Raw genomic sequence first — 25,361 nt, forward strand, 5'->3', positions numbered from 1 at the left:
TCACCATGGAGGTGACCAGCAAGTCTTTCCCAAAATATCACAAAGACAGGGCTCACAGGAAATCCTTCTTTCCAACAGGGCTCTGCATGTCTTAGCCAAGTCAATCCCACTCTTCAGCTTCTTCCCTAACAGAAATATTAGAAAAGCTTATTATTCTTGATTTTACCAAACACTGATACATACCTATACTGAGAAGGAAGAGAATAAAGGAGAGTGAACAAGAATTAAAAATCCTAATCTACCAAAGCAGAACATGTCTAAAATTGATGAATCAGCAAGTAGCCATATATGCATAATTTTTAGGAACATGAAGGAAAGTATTAGCAAAAACAGATAAAACAAAAATTTAAAATTGTTCTCTCTGGGGAAGTAATCATCACAAAGGGTGGAGGAGCTGGCACATAAAGATTATTGCATTTGCAAAAGCTTTTTGGCACTATTAGGCTTTCCAAATCAAGCCTAATATTTCTCTGATTTAAAAAAATTATGAAAAAAAAATAGCAAAACCTACCTTCATTGGTGTTCTCCATCTGCTTAGTGGACTCTGGTAAGCTTGGCTGCAAGGTTTGGCATGGTTTGTGGAGCCAGAAGCTATCTGAGAGACAGAAGATGGCAGGTGTCTGCACCATCAGAAAGCAGATATGATGGAGTCAGAAGACTTGGATTCCAATGTTGGGTCTGCCACTCTGAGTTCTATGGCCTTAGAGAAGGTGTTTGACCACTCTGAGCCTCCCTATCCCATAAGGACAGGTATCTAGATCCCATATAACCAAGGGTTAGGGTTAAATTATGTAGATCTCAACCCAGGGATGCAAACGAAGCTCATGGTGAAGATACAAGAAGTGGGGACTTGTATAGCCTAGGCCATGTAGGAGGGAGCTATGGACAGACTGAGCCCCAGGTTCCCCAACCAAGAACTAGACCCTGAGAGGAAACCCAAGTCTCTAAAGTTTGGCTGAAATCTCACCTTCTCCACACTGTTCCCAAGTTCCCTAGTACCATAATTTTAGGATTCTACGAATTCAAGAGAGATTAAGTGTGCCAGGTGTTGGTTTGTGTCCCTCTGTGTTGTGTGAGCTTCTTCCCAACCCATAAATCCATCTGACCCTAGCAAGGAGTCCCCTTGAGCAATTTCCTTCCTCAATTCTGCTCAACAAAAATCCAAATTACTTGGCCTTGAAATCAAATTTGGGAAAACCTGGGACCGGAGAACGAAATCTCCAAGTCAAGGCCTGGTCATCGCTATGTTAAGCTTTGTCACAGATCTAATCACAGCTGTCATTTTAGAATAAGCAGGCTTGGAATTCCTAGAAAGAAGTACAGCTTGGGGCAATCTGTTCCAGGCTCTAAGCATCTAGAAGAGCCCACAGCTTCTGTTCATAGCCCAGGGGCGAGTTCCCACCTGCCTGATTGCTCAGGGTTCTTGTTTTTTCTCCTGCCCCTGGAATTAAAGCCTGCATTGGTTTGGGGATAGGAAGAGGTTTGGCAGGTCCATGAACACAGGTCCTGTGACTCCCTCTATATCCATGACTAAAGAGACCAGACCTGCAACCCATCAGATAGCACTATTCTTGCTCATATGTCAGGGAGGAAAGAGGTAGAAAGATGCCTGTGAAGCGACCCTGGGCAGAGAGGACTCAAAACAAGACAACAGACTAGGCCTATGGAAACCCCACCAGTACTGGGAAATCTCAGGTAGTGTAGTATAAAATCTCCCCAAAGATCCCAAGGAATACAGACTGTTCTCTGCATGGACAACCCAGGAGGGTGAACACATGACCTACAGATACATTCCCCCCAAAATAAAATTTATTCTTTGACATTTCAGACTTGACAAGGATTGATCATTATGTCAATTCATACAATGATTAAAATAATAAACTACATCTGGAGTCAGAGAAAAACCTGAGACCACCTTTGATTTCATGAGTACAAGGTAAGGGACCTGAGGGGTGGGGGGGAGACGGTAAAGGGAGCATTAAGAGAGGATAGTTAGTGATTAAATGTCATTTTCCTTGAGTCAGTGATTCTCAATTTATTCAAGTGTCCTGAAGTAGGTTTTTGTTCTGTTTTTCTTTCTTTTTTTTCCCCCCATTTTGGGGAATTTGGTTTTTGTCCAAGGAATAATTCTCAATAGTTTGCTTTTAAAAGTATTGTGCAATTTCTAAATAATTTTTTTTCAAAATCAGGCTGACACTGCCAAATCCATCTGGTTAGGGTTTTCTGCATCACCTCCAGAAAGATAGCTGCTCCTCCGAGAGCCTGGCCTAGAAACTGGCCTATACAACCTGTGCCCCAGAGCATCCACCTCCTCAAAGATGTAACCAGGGGGCTCAGGGTATGCAGCTGGGCACTTGCACATTTCCTTGGGAGTGAAGCTGATGGAATAGGTGGTCTGGCCCTCCAAAGGAATATTTGCTCGAGGGCCAGACCAAGGGGGCTTACAGCTTTTGGTACTGATAGGTGGATGGGGCACATAGTGGGCCCGAAAGGTGGTCAGACAGTCCAAGGGCTCTGTGGGAAAGCCCAGGTGGGGGATGGGCTTGGCCATTTCTGTGCGTTTGCTGTCCCACTGCTTATAGTCGTCCTTGGTGGTAGTAGAGCCTTCGAAACGGAAGCTCTTCTTAATCGGGAGCACCGGTCGGCAGGACTGAGCAGGGGCACCCTTAGGGTCTGTGTAATGGGCTTGTACTGTTGTCAGAAGATCCATCTTCTCTTCAGGAGGGACAAAAGCAACTGGAGCTTTGGAGAATAACTGGGGCGTTGGCCAAGCTTGGTACTTATCTCGAAACTCGGTGGTGTTCGAGAATGGTGTGTCTGTCCCCGGTAGCCTGGCTGGAGGCTTCGAGCTCTTGGCAGGCTCCCCTAGTAGGCCTCGGTAGGACTCTTTGTGTGTGGTGAGGCTCTCGAAGGGGATTTCACAGGGTCTAAACTTCTCTGCCTCGTGCACAAAGCACTTCTCCACAGGGTGTGCCACATAGCTCATCTTGTAGTTGGTCAGGTCCTCCAAGGGGATGTTACAAAGGTTGGGCATGGCTGGGGGTTTACAGCTCCTGGTGGTCACGAGGCCCTTCATGGAGTAGTCATCCTGGTGTGTGGTTCTGCTGTCAAATTTGGTGGATTCCAGCCAGCGTTTGTGTTCTGGACGAAGTAGCTCCCGTCTTGGTTGGTTCCAAGGTAAATAATCAGCTGAAATTAAAGCAGAAGAGGTAATTAATAATAAATCAGGTCCCCCAACTTGCATGTAGTCTAAAAGGCCTCAAAGTGATAAGCCCATTTCCAAAGAGGTATTTTCTCAGACAAGACAGTCAGAGCTGGAGAGGTAGCTCAGTGGTAGAGCACCTGACTAAGCACTTGACTAGCAAGCAAGTTGGTTCAGTCCCCAGTACTGCAAAAAATAGAAAGTCTTCATAACATCCCTAATAAATGGGCACTAACAAAATACCTATTTTATAGATGCAGAAATTGAGGCACAGAGGAATTAAAGAATTTGTCCCAGTTCACTTAGCTAGAAATTTAAAATCACAGATTAAAATCCAGATCCAGAACCCATCCTCTGACCCACTCCAACCTGATTTAACAAAGAACGCTGACTATGAGCCAGTCCAGTGTGTTCCAGCCTTTCCAAATGTGATTTTTGTTTCGTCTTCACAATAACCCTTTATACTGAGTATGATTGTCCCCACTTTACTGATTTCCAAAAGCAAAGCTCAGAGAAGCTGAGAAACTTGCCAAAAAGTCACATGGCTAATGAGTTAAAAATTGGAATTTTAAAAATTGTCAAACCTCTCTGGCATTAAGGAAATGCAAATCAAAAATATACTGAGAGTTAGGTTATCTCACTCCACTAAGAATACACAACAATAAATGCTGGTGAAGGTTCAGGGAGAAGGGAACTCTCATGTACTGTTGGTGGGAATGTAAATCAGTACAGCCACTGTGGAATTATAAGTATAGAGGTTCCTCAAAAGACTTGGAATGGGGGGCTGGGGTTGTGGCTCAGGGATAGAGCACTTGCCTAGCATGTGTGAGGAACTGGATTTGATTCTCAGCACCGCATTGAAATAAATAAAGGTCCATTCACAACCAAAAATTTTTTTTAAAGACCTGGAATGGAACTACCATGTGATCCAGCCCTACCACTCCTTGGTATCTGTCCAAAAGAATTAAGATTAGCATACTACAAAGATACACACATGCCCATGTTTGTAGCAGCACAATTCACAATAGCCAAGCCATAAAATCAATTTAGGTGTTCAACAAAAGGTAAATGGATAAAGAAAATATGAGATATGTATATATGGAGACTTATTCAGCCATAAAGAATGAAATTGTGTCATTTGCAGAAAAATGGATACAAATGGGAGCGTCATGGTAAGCAAAATAAGCCAAACTCATAAAATCAAAGGTCATATGATTTCTTTCATATGTGGTAGCTAGAGCCAGGAAAAGGAGAGGAAGGGGGGATTCTCATGTAAATAGCAGAGAGATCAGTAAAGTAGAAGAGGAGAACCAGGAGAGGGAGAGGAGAGGAAGGAAAGGGAAGGTACTGGGGAATGAAATTGATCAAATTATTACTATATGCATATACAAATATGTCACAATGACAGTCACTATTCTATACAATTATTACACAACAAAAACCAAAAAAAAGGAATTTAAGCCGTACACTTGACTCCAAACTCATGCTCTTCTGACAGCCTACATCAAGTTAGGGGCACCATATTTCTAAGTAAAAATTAAGAAACTAATAATCAGGGAAGGTTTGCAGGAGAATTTCAAAATGTTTGTTTTTTTTTTTGTTTTTAATGGGAAAGATTATCCAGCTATACTAGGAGATATCCATCTCAAGAAAAACCTCTGCTGTGGGGCTATAATGGCCAAAATAAAGGAGGCCTGGACCCAAAGAAAATCCAGTGAGAAATGGCCACACAATCTTGAGAAGGAGACACTGTCCTCGATCGAGCATCTCTGCAGGGGATTAAAATGACTTTATCACATAGACCTTCAGGGCTGCTCCAGGACTAAAAGTCCAGGTGAGAAAAATCCAATAGTAGGCACTCAATTCAACCACCTCCACTCTTGCTGCCTTTCTTTTCATAATATTTGGCTCACAGCCATGGCCTACATTGCCCCATTTTGCTCATAAATTACCAGGCCTGAGGTAGCCCATGTGAACCTGGTGAGCCCTCTGAATCCACGGGGAATCCTCTTACAGCTTTACAAAGGTTTAGAACAAATGCAGCTACCCAGGAGCATTGGATGTATACAGTTAATGGTAGTGAAGTCCACAGGTATATTTTCAACAACTTTATTGAGAATAATTTGCATAACATAAAATATACCATCTAAGAAACCTTTTCCTAACCCAAGATATTAGAGATTTTCTGTTTTAACTGTTACATGTAGGTCTTTGGTCCTTCTGTTTCCTCCCCATCCCCCAGTAGTGGGGATGGACCCTTGGGCATGATGAATGCTAGACAAGTACAGCACCACTAAGCAAAATCCTAGCCCTTGACCCTTTAATTTTTGAGTATGGCATGATATAAAGGTCTAAAGTTCATCTTTTTGCATGTGGATCTCTGTCTCATCATTTATCTAAAAAGAGTATCCTCTTCCATACTGAAATGCCCAGTCATTGTTGAGAAAAAATGACAATAAATTTGAGGGTTTATTTGTGTATTCTCAACCCAGTCATATTGTCATTTACACCTGTCTTTATGTCAGTATCACATTGTCTTAATTACTGCAGCTTTATAGTGAAGCTTTAAAATTGGGAAGAATAAGTTCTTCAACTTCATTTTTATTTTCCAAAAACATTTATTTAAATTTTATATATAAAGTATAGAATTACCTTGCCAATTTCTTTTTTATAAAAAGAGGCTCCTGGTATTTTGATAGGGATTGCTTTGAATCTATAGATCAATTTTGAAGAAACTCCATTTGAACAATATTGAATCCTCCCATTCCATGAACACAGAATGTTTCACCCCTTACTTAGATTTTATTTTTCTCTGCACTCTGGTAATTTTCATAGTACAAATCTTGCATTGATTTTTTTTACTTATCTTTTTTCACATTTTATTTGTTCTAATTTGTTATACATGACAGTACAATACATTTTGACACATAATACATATATGGAGTATAACTTCTCATTCTTCTGGTTGTACATGATGTAGAATCACATTGGTCTCATAGTCATACATGTACGTAGGATAATAACGTCTAATTCATTCTACAATTCTTCCTACCTCCATACCGCCCCCTTCACTCTCCTCTGCCTGATCCAAAGTACCTCTATTCTTCCCTAGCCTTCCCCCTTATTGTGAATTAGTATCCACATATCAGAGAAAAAAATCAGCCTTTGGTTTTCTGGGATTAACTTATTTCACTTAGCATGATATTCTCCAGCTCCAACCATTTACCTGCAAATGCCATAATTTCACTCTTCTTTAAGGCTGAGTAATATTCCATTGTGTATTATACCACATTTTCTTTATCCATTCATCTGTTGAAGGGCATCTAGGTTGACTCCATAGTTTAGCTACTGTGAATCAAGTTGCTATGAACATTGATGTGACTGTGTCACTGTAGTATGCTGATTTTAAGTCCTTTGGATATAAACTGAGGAGTGCAATAGCTGGGTCAATAAATAAACAGGCTAAGGAACTGAACAGACACTTCACAGTAGAAATACAAATGGTAAAAAAAAATATGTGAAAAAGTGTTCAACATCCTAGCAATTAGAAATGCAAATTAAAATTATATTGAGATTTCATTTCACTCCAGTTAGAATGGCAACAATCAAGAGTACCAATCAAGAATACAAGTAACAGGGCTAGGGTTGTGGCTCAGCGGTAGAGTGCTTGTCTAGTATATGGGAGGCACTGAGTTCAGTCCTCAACACCACATAAAAATAAACAAATGTCCAACTACAACTAAAAAAAAATACAAGTAATAATAAATGTTGGCAAGGATGTGGGGAAAGGGTATAATCATACATGGCTGGTGGGACTGCAAATTGGTGCAACCACCCTGGAAAGTAGTACAGAGATTCCTTAGAAAACTTGGAATGGAACTACCATTTGATCCAGTCATCCTATTTCTTGGTATATACCCAAAAGACTTAAAAATCAACATACTATAGTTATAAAGTCACATTAATGTTTATAACAGTTCAATTCACAATAGCTAAGCTATGGAACCAACGTAGGTACCCTTCAACAGACGAATGGACAAAGAAACTGTTCCATAGAATATTACTCAGCCATAGAAAAAAGAATAACTTAATGACATTTGCCAGAAAATAGATGAATCTGGAGACTATCATGCTAAGCAAAATAAGCCAATCCCAAAAAAACCAAAGGTCAAATGTTCTCTTGATATGTGAATGCTAACACAAAAAAATGGGTGAGAGGAGAGGAATGGAGGTCCATGGGTTGGGTGGGATGGGGAGAATGGGAGGAGAAGTAGGGGAACAGGAATGGGGGGGGGGGGGACAATGGAATTAATTTGACTTAACACTCCTATGTACATAAATACATCACAGTGAATCTCCACATCATGTACAACCACAAGACTGGGATCCTAATTAGAATAAGATATACTCCATGTTTGCATAAATATGTCAAAATATACTCTGTCAACCAAAAAGAATTTAAAAATAAAAAGAATATCTTGTTAATGCTCTTCATCAGGCTAAGGAAGTTCTCTTCTATTCCTAGATTTTTGAGAGCTTTTATGGATATGAGATCTTGCCAAATATTTTCTATCAACCATCTGGCTTTTGTCTGTTACTTTATTAATATGATATATTACATTGATTATCTGATGTTATATCAACCTTGAATTCCTAAAACAAACCCCACAGCTTTAGTTTTCTCTATAATTGCTTTTTTAAATTAAAAATAAACATTTACCTAGTTACATTTACAAGCAACTTTCTTTGTGTAGATTTATTTTACTATCTGTATCATTTCCTTTCAACCCGAGGATTTCCCTTAGTATCTCTCATAAGGGAAATCAGCTTTCTTTTTCTGAAGGTATCTTTGTTTTGCCTCATTTTTGAAGCATAGTATCACTGGATATAAAATTCATGACCTATTTTCTTTTAGTAGTTCAAATAAGTCAACCAACTCTGTTCAGTCTTCCATTTTCTTTTTGAAGAGAATCTGTGACTCTTGATGTCCTTACCCTGTATAGGATGAGGTATTTCTCTTCGTTATTTTCCAAATCTTTGTCTTTCAACAGTTTAACTCTAATGTGAGTGTGTACCTCTGTTGATTCTATTTGGATAATATGTCTTGGATGTAGAGATAAATATTTTTTCATTTTTATTGAGGAATTTCAGCAACTAATCCTTCAAACATTTTTATGCCCTTTTCTTCTCCATTTGGGATTCCTATTATGAGTATGTTGATAGACTTGATGGTAGCCCACAAGTCTCTGATTTTCTGTTCACTTTTATTATTCTCTGTTCTTCAGATTGGATCATTTATATTGATCTATCTTCATTTATACTGATTCTTTCTTCTGCCAGCTCAAATCTGCTGTTGAGCTCCTGTAATGCTTTTTTGTTTTGGTTATTGTCCAATTCCAGATATTCATAAATTATTATTTCCTTTTATTGATATTCTCCATTTGATGAGTAATTGTTGTCATACTTTCTTCATTTCTTTAAATATGGCTTCCTGCTGTTCTTTGAATAAATTTGTTCAATATTTGTTTTCTAGGTCCAACATCTGGGTTCCCTCGGAGATCATTTCTATTGACAGCTTTCTTTCCCCTATGCATGGATTGGACTTTCTCCTTTCTGTTCACGTTGCCTAACTTTTTGTTAATGACTTACATAAAATGCTGCAGCAACTCTTAATTCTAACCCCTCCATTAGAGCTGTTTTTGTTTATGTTTAGGGAAATATGTGCACTAATTTTATAGTCTTATCTCCCCCCTGCAGTTTGTGGTTACTGATATTTTTGCTCATTTTTCAATTCTTTTTATTTTATAATCTGGCTTCACCCTGTATTAGCGTAGTTTAGCAGTCAGCCAATGATTAATCAAAAGTTATAATTAAGCACCTCAAGCCAGTAAAGCTTCCACCATTTGCCAATGTATCTATGTGTGGGTAGAGAACATAGTCAAAGATCAGACATCTTATATGTCTGAAATGGCTTCTGTTTTCTGCTGAAATTTCTTGTGTCTCCTCTGCACAAGCCTAGTGCAGAGGTTGATCTCTCTGGAGCCTGCTCACAGCCTTGCCCCTATACACAGCCTTTCACACCACTAGGAATATGTGTGAGTTATCAAGGCCCACTGTGTTTACCTCATTCTCTGGATCTCCCTGATATATTTCTAGCTTGTCTGTTTATCTGTTTCTTGCCACAATTAGTACTGCAAACCTCAGAAGACTTGCAGAATTTGTCTTCTCTGATATTTTCCCACTGAGATCACTACTATTTTTTTTTATCAAAACCTTTTGGTGTGCACTATTCCAAGTCAATTTAGACCTCACTGGCAGCAGAGCTATTATTTGTCACAGCCTAGCCTGCCTAGACAGGACTGCCCCCAACACGCAATGGGAGGAGGAAGGTGGGAGGACAGAAGCAGCTCCAGGACAACACTCACAGTTGCCCACTGCTCATAACCAAGGTACAATAGTTCCTCTTAAAGAAGTACCCTCCATTTGTCATATAACTTTGGTTGATTTCCAGAGTCTTGCTTTTTTACCACTTTGCCTAATTTTATCATTGTTTTTTGGAGGAGAGGATTTGCCAAGCTTCTTACTCCACCATTCCAGAACTCCTGACATTCCCACCCCCGGGCACATTCTTAAGTTTACTTTAGGCCAGTAATACTACCAACTATTTATTCAAAATTGACTTCATTTTAATTGAAAATCTAATCTTTCTCCAAAAGCCATTAATGGCTCTATCAGCATCTTGAAAGCATTAGGGGACCTTACAGTGAACCATCTTGCTGAATATAAACCACATGTTCCACCCCAGACTTCAAGCCTCAATGAAATGGGGCATCTACCTGTAGATACCTGCACAGGGCCTCAGGGGTTAAGTGGGACAGGGCTTTGCTGGCCTTCTTCTGTGATGGATGAGGTGTTAAGAAAACAAGTTCCTAAGCTCAAAGTTGCTTCATGTGATTCCTGATACCCAATAATATAGTTTAAACCACATTATTATTCAGCCTAACTTCCTCCACCCAGCATTTATTACACACATCAGAAAAAAAGAAAAAAAAAAAACCTCCACAAGGCCCTGAAAACCTCTGAATTCCACATGACAAACTATTCACACGCCAGGAAAGCCCTTCGGGGCCAGAGTGTCGTGTCGGTAATTGGCAGGAACCTCTTTAAAAGGGATTCCATGCAATAATGTGTCTTTAAAAAAACTTAGCTAAACCTAAAGCTGAGCATCAGTAATTACACTCTCAATCTTTCCAATTGCACAGTGTTTTGGAAATGTCACAAATTACAACCAAATGCTGCTGAAGCATATTTTATTGGTGGTTTTCTAGACCCCAGAAAAGGTGCTGGTCATGAATAGAAACGGAAAAGCTTGAATATTTTTCTGCTTACTAATGTAAACAGAACATATAGACAAAATATAGATAGCACCCATTGAAATATACATATTTAATGACCTTGATCTTTGGTTTTTCCCTCCTTCCTTTGGAAAGAGAATCGATATATGGCCATAAAACATTAAGGTTGTTATGGGACTTACTAAGGCAGCAAATTTTCACAAGAAATAAGTCATCCAAGGGGCGATCACCAAAAGCTAAGACAGGAGTAAGGACCCTCATACATACATAAAGTGCTTCAGGACTGACCCAAGAGCAGTATAAGGTCATGTCCTTCCCCAAATTCATCCTGCCCCTCACCAGGACCTATCAGGTAATTGGATGGGTAAGAATATGTGTGTATCTATTGCCACACACTGTCACCTACAGCCTGTGCAAACAGTAGTTCAGAACCATTTACTCCTTTATTATAAACCTTTGAACTCCATTCCCTGTTCTAAGTGCTGGGAAGACAGATATTGGGCATTTAAGACCTAGTTTTGGAAGCCATGATATCATGGGGCAATAATGGAACAAATGAACCAATCAAATTAATGAAACTATTTGCTATGCTCTAAATGTCCACCAAAATTCATGTTTTGAAACTTAATCCCCATTGTAGTATTAAGAGGTGGGGCCTTTGGGGAAATGAATAAGTCATGAGAGCTCTTCCTCGTGAGTGGATTATTACCTTATAACAAGGTTAGAGGGAATTGGTGTAAGCCCTTTTTTTTTCTCCCTTTCACCATTTACCATGTGCTAACACAGCAACAAGATGCCATATGGAAGCAGAGACCAGGCCTTAACCTGCTAATCTTAATCTTGAACTTCCCCGCTTCTAGAATTGTGAGGGGTAAAAATTCTACGATTTATAAGTTACCAGTTTCAGATTTATTGTTATAACAGTGCAAACAGACTAACATAGTCTTATTTAAAACAAACCATTAAGAAATATAGGTTGCAAACTAGCACCTATGAGTCAAATCTAACTACAAATATGTTTCCTTTAGCTATATACGGATCTGTTTTAAAATCCAAATTTTAGAGGAAGACTATGAAATCCAAACTCAAGTTCCTACGAACCCAGAACAAAAACTTTGCCCCTCTATGCATGCCTGCTCCTGAGCAGTCTACTTTGGACTGCTACTTTTTTTTTTTAACTCTGTTTAAGTAAGCAAGCAATTAACAGGTTATCAGAAGTTTAAGAGAAACAAAGAAAATTGTATTTTCTCAATTTTTACTTTAGCAGTAAGGAAATGTCATCCATGATTTGGTTCCAGCAGCGGAATACTTTTCTCTGGTTTTCAGAGAGCAGACTGAGATGTAATATCATAGAAACAGGGAAGAACGTGGGAAAACTGGAGACAGAAGAGATTAAAGCATGAGCAAGGGTTGGTTCTGTGAGAGTGTGTGGGGTGTTTATTTTGAGGGCTGAGTAGTTTGCTGAGAAGGAGTAACGTGAGTTACAGAAGACTTGAGCGACGCCATTACACCTACCCTGTTCTTGCTAACTCCTACAGCAAGCGAGGAGTAGTTCTTGTTCCCAGACCTCTCCCTGCACCTAGGGCCAGGTGGAGGAGACAGAACTGAACTGAGCAGGCAGGTCTCTGACAAGCCTCTAGCTATACTATTTTAGTCAGCCTTGTCATTACTGTGACTAAAATACCTGACCAGAACAATTGAAGAGGAGGAAAAGTTTATGTGGGGGCTCACGGTTTCAGAGGTCTCAGTCCATAGACAGCTGGGTCTGTTCTTCTGGGTTTGAGGTGAGGCTGAACATCATGGTGGAAGAGTATGGCAGAGGAAAGTGGCTCACAGAAGATCAGGAAGCAGAAAGAGTGACTCCACTCATCAGATACAAAATATATACCCCAAGGGCACGTTCCCCATGACCTACCTCCTTAGCCACGGTTACCACTTAGTCAATCCCATGAGGGGATTAATTCACTGACTGGGTTAAAGCTCTCATAACCCAATCATTTCTTCTCTAGACCTTCTTGCATTGTCTCACACATGAGCTTTTGGGGTCACCTCACATCTAAACCATAACATACACCAAGACTAACACACCATGGGAACCCATAAAGAGGGCATAGAGGAGAGTTTGTATTCAGACCTGCCCTATCAGCATGCCTCACCCCCTCCCCTCTGGAGGGAAGCACTTGCTCCAGTTTCATTCCTCCATCCCACCTACTCAGTGGTGTTCCATTTCTGTCTTCCTGTAAGCTCTGAATAAAAAAAGAGAATATCATACCCTGTAGAGGCAAGAGGCACACCACCCCATACCTAGCTGTATTAACTCCTTTATAAAGCACCTACTATGGCATCTACTATGAGGGGATAATTCACCAAGAAAGCAAAGAAGAGATCCCTGCCACCTTAGTGCTTACAGTCTGGCTAAGGAGACACATGTTACTTAAAACAAGACTGTACAATGAGTTACAAGACAAGGGAGTGCAGGGCACCTGTCACACATGTAGCTGGCATGTTGGAGGCAGTTTGAAAAGGCCTCTAAGAGTGTCCATTTCAGCCACCAGCTAAAAGATGTCACTACACAAGGAATGACAGACCCAATAGGGGCTATGGTGAGAGAGAAAGGTTGAGCCATCAACAGACTAGAGGTCCCAGAAAAGCCAAGTTCTGTCACAGTGAAGGTGAATAAAACAACTGGTCAGGACAGGCTATTGGGATGCACAGAGGCTTCAGAGGTAGGGTAATTTCAGGCTATGATAACATGCAGAATGCAGCATGACAGAAGGTGGAGGAAGGCATTAGAGATAAGTATGAGAGCCGGGTGCAGTGGCACTCACCTATAATCCCAACACCTCAGGAGACAGACAGGAGGATCCCAAGTTCAAAGCCAGCCTCAGCAAAAGCAAGGCACTAAGCAACTCAAAAAGACTCTGTCTCTAAATTTTAAAAATGCAAAACAGAGATGGAGATGTAGCTCAGTGGTCAAGTGCCCGAGTTCAATCCCTGGTACCAAAAAAAAAAAAAAAAGTATGGGGACAGTCAGGTTGTCAAAGAGGTTCATGACAGTCTAGCCCCGAAACTCAGCTCGTGAAAGAAGCAGAGAAATCAACTACATGTGGGGTCCTGTCGGATGAGATTTAGGACTCCTTTAGGAAGATTCTTATACTCCCCCAGCCTCCTCACCTCCACCAGCTTAAATGCTCATCTTGACCAAATAAAAGCAATCTGTCACAGTCCTTTAGAGGTCCACAAACATTTCATGTTTAGAATGCCTTGCCAGGGCGACACTGTACCTCATACACATGAAAGTTACTAATTACAAACCTGGCCTCTGTTCCCTGGTTTCAGTCTTTGTAACTATGCTCCACAGTGTGAGTGACTTGTTACACTCTGGCACAATACACAAGTCTCCACATATTGTCTCTCCTACTAGACAAGGAGGTCAAGGGCAGGTCATTATGCTTCCTAGGACCATGCCTGGTATGTAACAGATACTTGATAAAACATGTTTATATATTTCAAAAAAAGCTAGAAAACAGGATTTTGAATGATTTCACCACAAAGAAACGATATATGTTTGAGAAAATAGCTATGTTCTCCCTGATTTGAACATTATACTATGTCTTTCAGAAGCCCCATAAATTATTATGTATAAATTTAAAAATAAGAATATATTTTTTAAATGAACTAATCCCATTAATATAAGATTAAAAATAATTTAAGATGCTAAAAGCTAGCATAATGGTTACATTCTGGTTAGGGAGGTAACTGAAAGGAAGGAGCAGTCATGTGACATTTCTTAATCTGGGGGCTTTTTTTAAAATTAGTTTTGAGTTACAGATTTTTTTTTCTTTATACCTTTATTTGTTTATTTATTTTTATGTGGTGCCAAGGATCGAACCCAGTGCCTCACACATGCTAGATATGCACTCTACCACTGAGCCACAACCCAAGCCCCTGGGGACTGATTTTTATCCAGTTAAAAATTCACTAGTCTATGTAATCATGATTCAGACATTTTTCTGTAGGTATATTACATGTTAACATTAAGTGGATGAATGAAACCATTGGTCAATCAGTAGTAGAACTCAACTCAACTTAAATTTGAAATGCTTCCCCATTGTAGGATTTAGACAACAAGCTAAGGCAGGGGTTAGCAAATAATTTCTATAAAGCCCTGCAGCCTGCACGGTCTCTGTCATGAATGCTCAATTTTGCCACTACAGCACAAAAGTAGCCAATAGATGATGTGTGAATGAGTATGGCTGTGTGCCAATAAAATACACTTAGGAACATTGATCTCTGAATGTCAGACAATTTTCATACTTCCTGAATAATAATAAGCTTCTGATATTTTCCCAATCATTTAAAAACTTTAAAATCATTTTTAACTCTCCAGATACACAAAATCAGGCCGTTGGCCAGATTTGATCCACAGGAAGTGGTTTGGTGATCCTTGCTCTAAGAGGACTGTATATAGAACATGTTTCCCACCCTGCACACAATCTCAGCCTACCCTTCCCCACCATGTTCCTCCGTCACTCCCCCACCTTTATAAGTAGGCAGGCATTCCATCTTGTCACCACATGGATATTTGCTGTCCCGAGGTTTGATGGGGTCCACTCGACAGAGAGGGTAGGGATTATAATCTTGTTTATAAGTTGTGAGTAAATCCATATTCTCTCCACTTGGGATGAATGGTTCAGGCTTGTAGATTTTCACTGGTGCCATTTTGTGAGGCCCATAATCTCTCCTGGAAGGAAAATGAGTAAAGTTCATTGTCTTTGTTGCCTTGGAATAAGGCTGTTTTTCCTCCATTTAACCCACCTCTATAAACATCTTCTGAGAAGTATTTTCCTACTCTGTCTAAGCAACTTCTCCTCAATCACCCACTTTGAAGAGAGGCACCTCCAATCCCTTCTCACCCAAGCCAGGCTCCTGGATATCATCCTTGACCTACTTCCCTCATAGCCCCAGAATCTACTATTGGCCAGGTACATTTATCTCTGTGATCCCAATAGCTCCTCCTGCCAAAATTTGTCTCCTTCCTCTACTTGACCGTATAGAAAATGCAGAAAGGAAAAAAGTACAAGAATCAGAGACCTTACATCTTTTGTTTCTTTGCTATCTGGTGCCCCTGTTATTTAGAGGGTAAGAAAACAGTAGGATCAAAAAGCAGGATGGTTTTCACTAAATGAAAAGAAGTTCCTTCTCAAAGCATTACACAGTTATAAAACACTCAGGTGCCACCTACACCACCACCAGGAGCCACCCTGGAAACACCCATCTTAGCTTGGGTTTGTGCTGCCCACCAAAATAGTATCAGCTTCCTGCTTCTCAATACTAATGTCCCTGCCCCCTCCAGGGACTTCTGTTTTATACAACAGACTGCTTTTCCCTGGAACCCATTCATCCAACTGGACAAGGGGAAGGTAGATTTTTCCCTGATGGTGCTTGCCAGAACAGCCCCACCAAGGGAAGGGGAAGGTTTCCGGACAGGAAAACATTAGGCCCAAACACCAATAAAACCTACTTCCCGGCCAAAATCTGGAGCAGCATTACTAAGCCATGCTTGACTAGCAAAGGTAACACGCTCTGCTGTAACCTGTCTTGCATGAATTATACACAGGGTTGTCAATAAACCCAAACCAGGTCCTGAGAATGCTTGGATGGATGGGAGGAGGGAGTTAGGAAGCAGGAGAATTAGCCTCTCCAGGGGTCCAAAGCGGGAAATGGGAGATGCTTCAGTTGAGCTGAAGCATACTACTCTCAGGGTAGATCTTAAAATATATCTTAGTGGCAGATACAGGGCCTGCAGCCTGGGCTGCCTTCCCAGGGGTTTGCTATTGGCAAATATCAATGGGAGGCTGAGTGACCGGAGCCTCTAGAGCTGACTGTGTATATGTGGGCTTATGGAAGGAATCCACTAAATGAGAATGAGAAGCCAAGGGTCAGCTCCATACTTCTAACATTCCTGTGAACAAGTACCTCACCCTGGAGTCTGTTCAGTGCTGAATCAATGGCAGCAGGAAATTAGGAGGGTAAGGCTTTAGGCTGCAGAAATAGATAGAAAAGACCAAAAACCAATTAACTGGAAAGTTAACTTTTTGTGCAAAATTTTATGTTCTGAAGGGAATGTCCCCAAGGAAAGTTGAGCTCTCAGAAAGGAGGCAGTGGGGTTTCAAGGCAACCTGAAACCATATGTCCCTAAACCATCATAAACCCATGCTCAATCATGGTTACTCAAGCCCATAGACATCTTCACTTCCAAAACATATCAGGAGATACCAAAGGCAAGAACAAAGCCAGAGGCCCAGGATGCAGTGCAGAGCCCTGCTGACCAAGTCAACCCTGGAATGCTTTCCAGGCAGGGTCCTGCCACAGCTAAGCCCCAAGCTCAAGGCCATGGCATCTTCTTCTGCTGTTACTCCTACCAATGAAGCAACTGCCTCTTCTCAAGATACTGCAAGAACCTTCACTCAAGAGTGCCAGGCTCTCTGACAATTGAAGCACACTCACTGCCCCTAGCTCCTGTGCTTCCTCAGGAAAAGAGCAAATGAATGCTATTGAATGAGCTCACCAGCCCGCAGACTATCCCAAAGTTGGCTTCTCAAAGACAAAAGCAGATGCAGTAAAATCCTTGCTCGCCACATTTAGGGAAAGAAATTGTCAGTCTACTTCAGTACAAAATTCAAGTCCCTTTGTAAATGTGCACCTATGGTTGAACCCACTGATCAGCTATAACTGAGGCAAACAGTTATGGGTGTTGAGGGGAGAAGTTATCCACTTCCGAAGAGAGAACAATTTTTTAAATCTAAAGTTTGATTCACTTAGATCTTACCCCAAAACAGTTACTGTGGCTTATAAGTGAATCTAATCAGAATTTATGTGTTCCCTCGTTATGTTTTTATGTTGAGAACATTCACTGAAACATATCATTAGCCACAACATAAATGCATGTCCCCCAATCACATATAATCTCACAGTTCATGTAAAAGAAAATCTTTATTCTTCCCAGAAATTGCTCAAATTTAGTAGCCCCCGCCCAACAAGAGAACACCAAATCTTCCCTTTCTTTCTGTGGTATATTCCCCAGTGCTTGTGCCCACTGTGACTATGAACCTAGGGGAAAAATTGCTTAAAGACCTGAGTTTCTTTGAGGTAAGTAGCTATAAAAGTTATAGAGTATGGAAGGCCAAGAGTTAACCTCAGAGTTAAGCAAAGGTTAAAGTGGCCCTGCTGGGGAAGTCATAACAACTTGACTTCAACTCATTTGGCAAAGCTAAAGAAAGGTGTTTGACAAGACTCTGACAAAAGAGGAAATAGCATAACAGCTACCTAAGGTCACGAGTCTGGAAGTGGGAAATGGAGATTTTCACCATGACAAATAGGTCATGCAACACTTTTTAGAAAAAAGAAAACTATTTTTAATGTTCATGCAAATTTCAGAATTTGTTATAGTGCCCAAGGAACCCATCATATTAAAATGGAATCCATGTTAAGAGGAGTCCCTCCTCTTGCCAAGGCAAATCTCCTACACCCTTACCCTGAATCCCCTCCCTCTAAGGATTCTCTTCTGAGGACCATCTCCTGCATCCTATGTATTCACTTCTTTCCCTGACTTATCTATCTCCTTTCTGTCCATATTCAAACCTGTTCCAGTCTCTTCCATCTTAAAGAAAATAGACATAACCCTCACTGGACTCTATTATAATCTTCCAGTCTTCTCCTCTTCCCCTTCCTCTCTTCCTGAAAGTGTTGTCCATGGGTGGTCTACATGCCTTCCCCACCTCCACTCATACCCTGCCCATCTAATGCTGCTCCCCACACCCACCAAAGCCATCAAGTACAACCTTGTTTCCAGGTCCATCACTATTTCTCATCCTTTTCCCACCGTGCCCTCTTGGAGTCATCTATCCTCTCATCTTTGTAATACTCCCTTTCTGGACTTCACACTCCTCATGGTTTGTCTTTTTCTCCTCTAGAGGGTTTATCTCTTTGTCCATTGATTTATTTCATTATTTCCACATGTGATTTCTAAACTTCCCAGGGGTCAAAAGGCACCCTTCTAAGGAAGCCCATATGGTACCCAGGCAAGTTGGGGAGCCCTTTCTAGGCCACTGAGAAAAATCCCTTGGCTGAATCACTCTCTCAAATCTTGGCTCTGATCCTGACTGGACACACTGAGTCTTTCTCATCTTCACTGAAACAGACGGGATTCCAATATGTGCCCTCCAGGATTCAAAGTGCCTTTCTTCTCCTCTACCCTCAACTCCTCCAATGCTACTACTAAGTCAGAAGCTAACATCTGTCACCACTTCACATAAACTCTGGAGGAAAAAAATCTTCAACTATCTGAAAGCACTAAAGAATGATCAAAATAGGCAGATTCTGGAGGACAGCCAACAGGTGGAAAAAGGAATTGGCTCTGGACGAGTCTTCACTGGTTAAGTTTCCATTAACTGCTTATGATTCAAAGCTCCCAGCCTGAAGGCAGGCTCCAGTCTGTGCCAAGTCAGGCAGCTAAAAGGCCAGTGTTTCTTTATTCTCTCTATTGACTGAAGAACAAGAAAACCAAATTGGAAGCAACCATGAATTATAGGACATAAGGAAGAAATCCTGAAAAGGAAAGAACCAAGGACAGGAAGCCAAAATTCTGCATACAACTATGTCCAAATCTCTGCCTGATCCCACTTCTGAGATGGTCCTCAGAAGAGAATCCTTAGAGGGAGGGGATTCAGGTAAGGGTGTAGGAGGTTTGCCTTGGCAAGAGGAGGGACTCCTCTTAACATGGATTCCACTTGCACAGGGCAGACTTTAAGCAACCATGCTCAGGACTTTTATCTTTAGGGAGCAAGTTTAGGTCACAGAGGATGGAACTGCTATTTGAGCTGCCACCCAAAACATGGAATTCTTACTTCAAAAGTCCAATCAAGTATTACCTTCCTGATAAACAAGCAAGCAAACAAACAAAAATGCTCTTCAGAGGAATGTAAAAAAGAAAAAGGAGTCTCCACAACATTGGCTCACAAATTTAATCCAGGATGCATATCATCAAAGACAATTCAAAGGCTCTAAAATTGCCCAGGCAAGTCCAGGGCTGAGAGCTTACCTGCTCTTTTGTGTTCATCCATGCTCAGGCCCAACCTTATCAAGGGGAATAAGTATATTCCCAGTGGAATAGCTCTGAATAGAGAAATAGACTGCCCTTGATCAGAAGATGTATAAAATCCAGTAAGTTGGGAAAAGACTCAACCTACTACCAACTTTCTTGCTGCTTCTTTCATGACTTTTGGAAAGGATACCAAACACCCTCTTTTGGTGCTTCCCTCTCTTCTAGTTTATTAAGAAATCCCATTGATAAATGAAAGAATCTATGCTGCCAACTCCCTATCCTCTGCCTATTAGCCAAACCCATCCAGTCAAACCCAATTCTGTTGCCCCTTCTACCCATGGTCCTCCCTTTTAGAATAAAAACCTAATACCACTGAAGACTCACCTCTTTTTTGAGATTATTCTTTTTTCCCCATCTTTAGGGAGCAGGTTTAGTTCACAGAAATAATGTCCCAAGAGGGGGGCCCAAGTGTTTTACATAATGACATGCCTACGGGGAAATGAAGCTTGAAGTGCAAACCCCTTGTTCATAAATTGATCTGAGAGCTATTTGAACCAAAAGTAAATCCTACTATGCAAGAGAATAACCAAGGGCTTCAAGAAACGTTCATAGTAAGAAGGGCTGAAATCTCAAGCATTCCCCTTATGGCACCTGCTGTAAATCCCCAAGATTTACAGTCAGTGAGAGTTGTGTGCAGCTGCAATTGTGCCTCATGCTGGGATGATAACCTTTCCAGAAACCAGGTGTTTTTTGTGTCTGGGCTTAATCACCAAGCCAGCCAAGCCCTGGGCCACATGACTTTATCATTCAGCAGGTGGGAACCCTGTGTCCAGCCTCAGAAACTAAGCAGACTTGGCCTTTAGATAGGGAAGTGGGTGAGATGCTATGGAAACAGGGGTCCTAGGGGCAAAGGGTGACAATCTGTGCAGATCCAGGGGTATGTAGGCACAGGGCTGACCCATTCCTTCCCCCAGAAGCCTCTGGTGGAACACCCAGATAACAGCTTCCCTACATTTCCTGGAAGGAGCACAGCATTATTCTCAGTTCAGGAAAATTAGTGCCCAGCATGGCAGGCACAGGATTGAGAAATGGTGAAATGAAGGTGCAAGGGAGAGAAGAGATGCCCTTGGATCCTTTCCTCATGGCTTCTCTTTTTGAAGGAAATAGAAGAGAGACCCATGTCTGCTCTTTGTCCTCGCCATGGGTAAGCTTGATTCTACCGCTTTTTTTTAAAGCATTTATGATCATTAATAACACATTTTAGAAATTCTTTCAGTAACTTCCCCCCTTCCCTTTAGCTGCATCTTAATGTAAGTTATATTTATTGTTACTCTGACTCTGGCAGGAGCACAGGGGCCTTCTGGATAATGTGTTTATTATTGTAAGTGACACAAGGTAGGAATAATTTAGGACAGGTCAGAGGCTAAGTTTTGTTTTGCAAAGCACCATCAGAAGGGAGGGTTTGTGGGATACATCTGGGGGCCTCAGAGCTAGGCCACGGAGCAGTGGTCCTGCCCCAGAGTGAGGGCCCGTCTTTGTTATCCTAAGCCGTAGGCCACAAACAAAAAGCATCTCCCAACCACTAAAGCTCAAAGCACCTTTATACTTTCAGAACAGGAAATAGATCCCTAATACCACAATATCTGAAGCTTATAACTTTACATCCCACAAGGAGCTCTCCACTTCCTGCTAATTGTATATAAAAAGATGAGAACAGTTGCACATAGCAGAGGATGATGTTGACAAGTCATCCTTCAACACTACTCTCATCCCTTTCTACCAATTGGGGTCTTTCCCATGTGTCTAGGACTCTTCCCTAGAGTTGCCCATGGTTCTTTTAGTATTTGTTCTTTTTAATCATGACAGTAGAATGTATTTTGACATATCATATATACCTGGAGTATGACTTCCCATTATTGTGGTTGTACATGATATGGAATTACACTGGGTGTGGATTCATATATGAATATAAAAAAGTTATGTCTGATTCATTCTACTATCTTTCCCATTCCCAACTTCTCCCTTCCCAAATTCCCCTCTGTCCAAACCAGTGAACCTCAACTCCCCCCGCACACACACCCTTATTGTGACTCAGCATCTGCACATCATGGAGAATATTCAGCCTTTGGTTTTTTGGGATTGGCTTATTTCACTTAGCATGAGAGCTCCAGTTCTATCCATTTTCATTCTTCTTTAAGGCTGAGTAATATTCCATTGTTTATATATATCACATTTTCTTTATCCATCCATCTATTGAAGGGCAGGCATCTATGTTGTTTCCATAGATTGTGGTGAATTGAGCAGCTATGAACATTGATGTGACCGCATCACTAGAGTATGCTGATTTTGTCCTTTGGGTATATGCGGAGGAATGGGATAACTGGGTCAAATGGTGGTTCCATTCCGAGTTTTCTGAAGAATCTCTGTACTACTTTCCAGAGTGATTGCACCAATTTGCAGTCCTATAAGCACTATATGAAAGTACCTTTTTCCCTACATCCTCCTTAACATTTATTGTTACTTGTATTCTTGATAACTGCCATTCTGACTGGAGTGAGATGAAATTTCAGTGTGGTTTTAATTTGCATTTTTCTAATTGCTAGTGATATTGAACATTTTTTCATATATTTGTTGATCATTCATATTTCTTCTTCTGTGAAGTATCTGCTCTGTTCCTTTGCACATTCATTGATATTGGGGTTTTTTGTTAAGTTTTTTAGTTCTTTATATATCCTGGAAATTAATGCTATATCTGAGGTGTAGGAGGCAAAGATTTTCTTACATTCTGTAGGCTCTCTCTTCATGTTCTTATTTGCTGTGAAGAAGTTTTTTAGTTTGATACAATCCCATTTATTGATTCTTGATTTTATTTCTTGCATTTTAGGAATCTTGAAGAATTCAGTTCCTAGGCTGACACGATGGAGATTTGGGCCTACTTTTTCTTGTATTAGGCAGAGGGTCTCTGGTCCTTAATCCACTTAGAGTTCAGTTTTGTGCAGGATGAGAGACTGGGGGTCTAATTTCATTTTATTACATATAGATTTCCAGTTTTCCCAGCACCATTTGTCGAAGAGGCTATCTTTTCTCCAATGTATGTTTATGGCACCTCTGTCTAGTATGAGATAACTGTATTTATGTAGATTTCTTTCCATGTCTTCTCTTCTGTACCACTGATCTTGATATCTGTTGGTGCCAATACCATGCTGTTTTTGTTACTATAGCTCTGTAGTATAATCTAAGGTCTGGTATTGGGATGCCTCCTGCTTCACTTTTCTTGCTGAAGATTGCTTTAGCTATTCTGGGCCTATTATTTTTCCCGATAAATTTTATCGTTGCTTTTTCTAGTTCTATGAAGAACATCACTGGAAACTTAACAGAAATTGCATTAAATCTGGATTGTGTTTTTGGTAGTATTGAAGCCAGAATTAGATAGGCAGTCAGTATAGATAGGTAAATCAAGTCAGGTTAGGTCAGATCAAGGAGGCCAATTTTGAGTGAGTCCAGAAAGTTGGAGACTGTGCCCTAAGGGATTGATATATTTATTTCTTAGAGCCCTTTCTCCACCCTTATCAAGAACCTCACCCTGCTCCAACCTGTTGCTAAGGTAACCTGTCCCAGGAATTGCCCCACCTATAGGGAGCTATAAATCTGTTAATTAAGGTGTCCTGGGCTGCACCATCCTGCCCTTCCCCCTTCAGTCTAGCAGTTTCTCACCTTTTGACCATCCCACCAGCATTCCTGGGCCTAGTCATGTACGCAGGAGGGAGAAAGATAAGGGGAAGAGGGCAGGAGAACAAAGGAAGCCTAGGACATGTAAAAAGGGCAGAACACCTCACTTCTTGGGATACCAGGATACCAGCTATGGTCCCCTTCTCCCTCCTGGGAGAAGTCTATGTTACCCCTTTTTGAATAAACACTGCTTTATATGCTTGCCTTAGCATGTTTCTCTAATGTTCAAACTTCAACATATGAGGAAGCAGAACTTGTCACCAATAACCAGTGGTATTGGTATGGTCATTTTGACAATATTAATTCTGCCTATCCAAGAACATGGGAGATTTTTCTATCTTCTACATTCTTCAATTTCTTTCTTTAATGTTGTCTTCATTATAGAGGTATTTCATCTCTTTTGTTGTATTGATTCCCAAATATTTCATTTTCTTGGAGGCTATTGTGAATGGGATGGTTTTCCTGATTTCTCTTTCAGTTAATTCATCACTGATATATAGGAATGCAGTTTATTTATGGGTATTTATGGGATATATAGGAATGCAGTTTATTTTGGGGTATTTTATATCCTGCTCCTTTGCTGAACTCATTTATGAGTTCTGGAATTGTTCTGGTGGAGTTTTTGGGGTCTTCTAGATATAGAATCATGTTGTTAGCATATAGGGATAGTTTGAGCTCTTTTTTTTTTTTCCTACTTGTATCCCTTTCATTTCTTTCTTCTGTCCAACTCTGGCTAGAGTTTCCAGGACTTTGTTGAGTAGAAGTGGTGAAAGAGGGCATCCTGTCTTGTTCCAATTTTTTCCAGAGAATGTTTCAATTTTTCTCCCTTTAGAACCATGTTGGCCTTGGGTTTAGCATAGATAGCTTTTACAATGTTCAGGTATGTTCCTACTATCACTAGTTTTTCTAGTGTTTTGAACATGAAAAGGTACTGTATTTTGTCAAGTGCCTTTTTTGCATCTATTGAGATAACCACGTGATGCCCACGGTTCTTAAAAGGAAAAACAACAATGCTCAGGAACGGCTCATCTCTCTTGATATGGTCTTCAAAAATCTTTAGTTGTTTTCTTGGAAAAATGAAGCCCAAACTGTAAGATTCATATTGCTTAGTAAAATATAGTTTGAAAAGGCTATTCTTTCCATGTATCAGGACCCAGAAACATTGTGCTTAAACCAAATTATTTAATATATTTACTTAACGTTGATCTAATCTAGGTCAAGCCTCAGACAAGGCCTTAGCTACCTCCCATTATCATGCTGCTCCTATCCAACGGTTGCCACCAGGCTCAAAAATCCCTTGTTTTCAGTTCTCCCCTTATGGGTCCTCAATCCCCTGATCCAGACATGGACTTTCTATAGATCTAGAAGAATGCAGTTTTTAGAACCTAAGAATGCCTCCAACTCAAAATCTCAGTGGAAGATATTTCTAGTCCTATCCTCAGGAAAAGTTGTTGTCTCACCTGGGCCATCTGGAATCTGCACTAGAAGAACACAAAGTTAGGAGGCAAAGGGAGAACAAAAGGAAAAGAAGTCACCAGATCCTAAGCACCTGTAACATACAAGCACTGTGCTGGAACTTTCAACACACGATTACCTTCATACCACAGCAAGTCTGCCCTTTAGGGATAAGAAATAAGAAGGCACAGAAGGCATCAATCTTCAGGTCACACCTCTAGATGAATCTACAGCAACTGAGAATCCCTGAATTCAAAGATGTCCCTACCTTACAGAACCACCAGCCAGGCATCACCACCTGGAGGTCACTGTCAGGTTGATGAAGGTGACTTAGGAATAAAGCATCAAGCAGTCCAGGCACACGAAAGAAATACCAATCAGGCACCTACGGAACCGCCTGTCAATCAGCAGTGTCTCTTGGCCAATCCTGGATATTAGCCAGCTCCCCCGACCAACCCCAGTGGGACAAAGGACTCTAAAAACCCCTTTTCCTAACCCAAGCCCTCCCTTCCTG

The 25,361-nt window shown here is 40.9% G+C and overlaps 1 protein-coding gene across 1 annotated transcript in view; it reads right to left on the bottom strand.

The window, feature by feature from the left end:
• Nucleotides 1-2,185: 2,185 nt before the first annotated feature.
• Saxo1 (stabilizer of axonemal microtubules 1) overlaps nt 2,186-25,361 on the bottom strand; it is a 28,048-nt gene continuing 4,872 nt past the window's right edge. Inside the window, exons 3-4 of the mRNA XM_027950611.2 lie at nt 15,099-15,301; nt 2,186-3,189 (exon numbers count right to left, since the gene is read on the bottom strand). Of these exons, the coding sequence (XP_027806412.2) occupies nt 2,186-3,189; nt 15,099-15,301 (1,207 nt within the window). The remainder of the gene's footprint in view (nt 3,190-15,098; nt 15,302-25,361) is intronic.

Source organism: Marmota flaviventris, chromosome 13 (genome assembly GCF_047511675.1).
Source record: "Marmota flaviventris isolate mMarFla1 chromosome 13, mMarFla1.hap1, whole genome shotgun sequence".
NCBI lineage: Eukaryota > Metazoa > Chordata > Mammalia > Rodentia > Sciuridae > Marmota > Marmota flaviventris.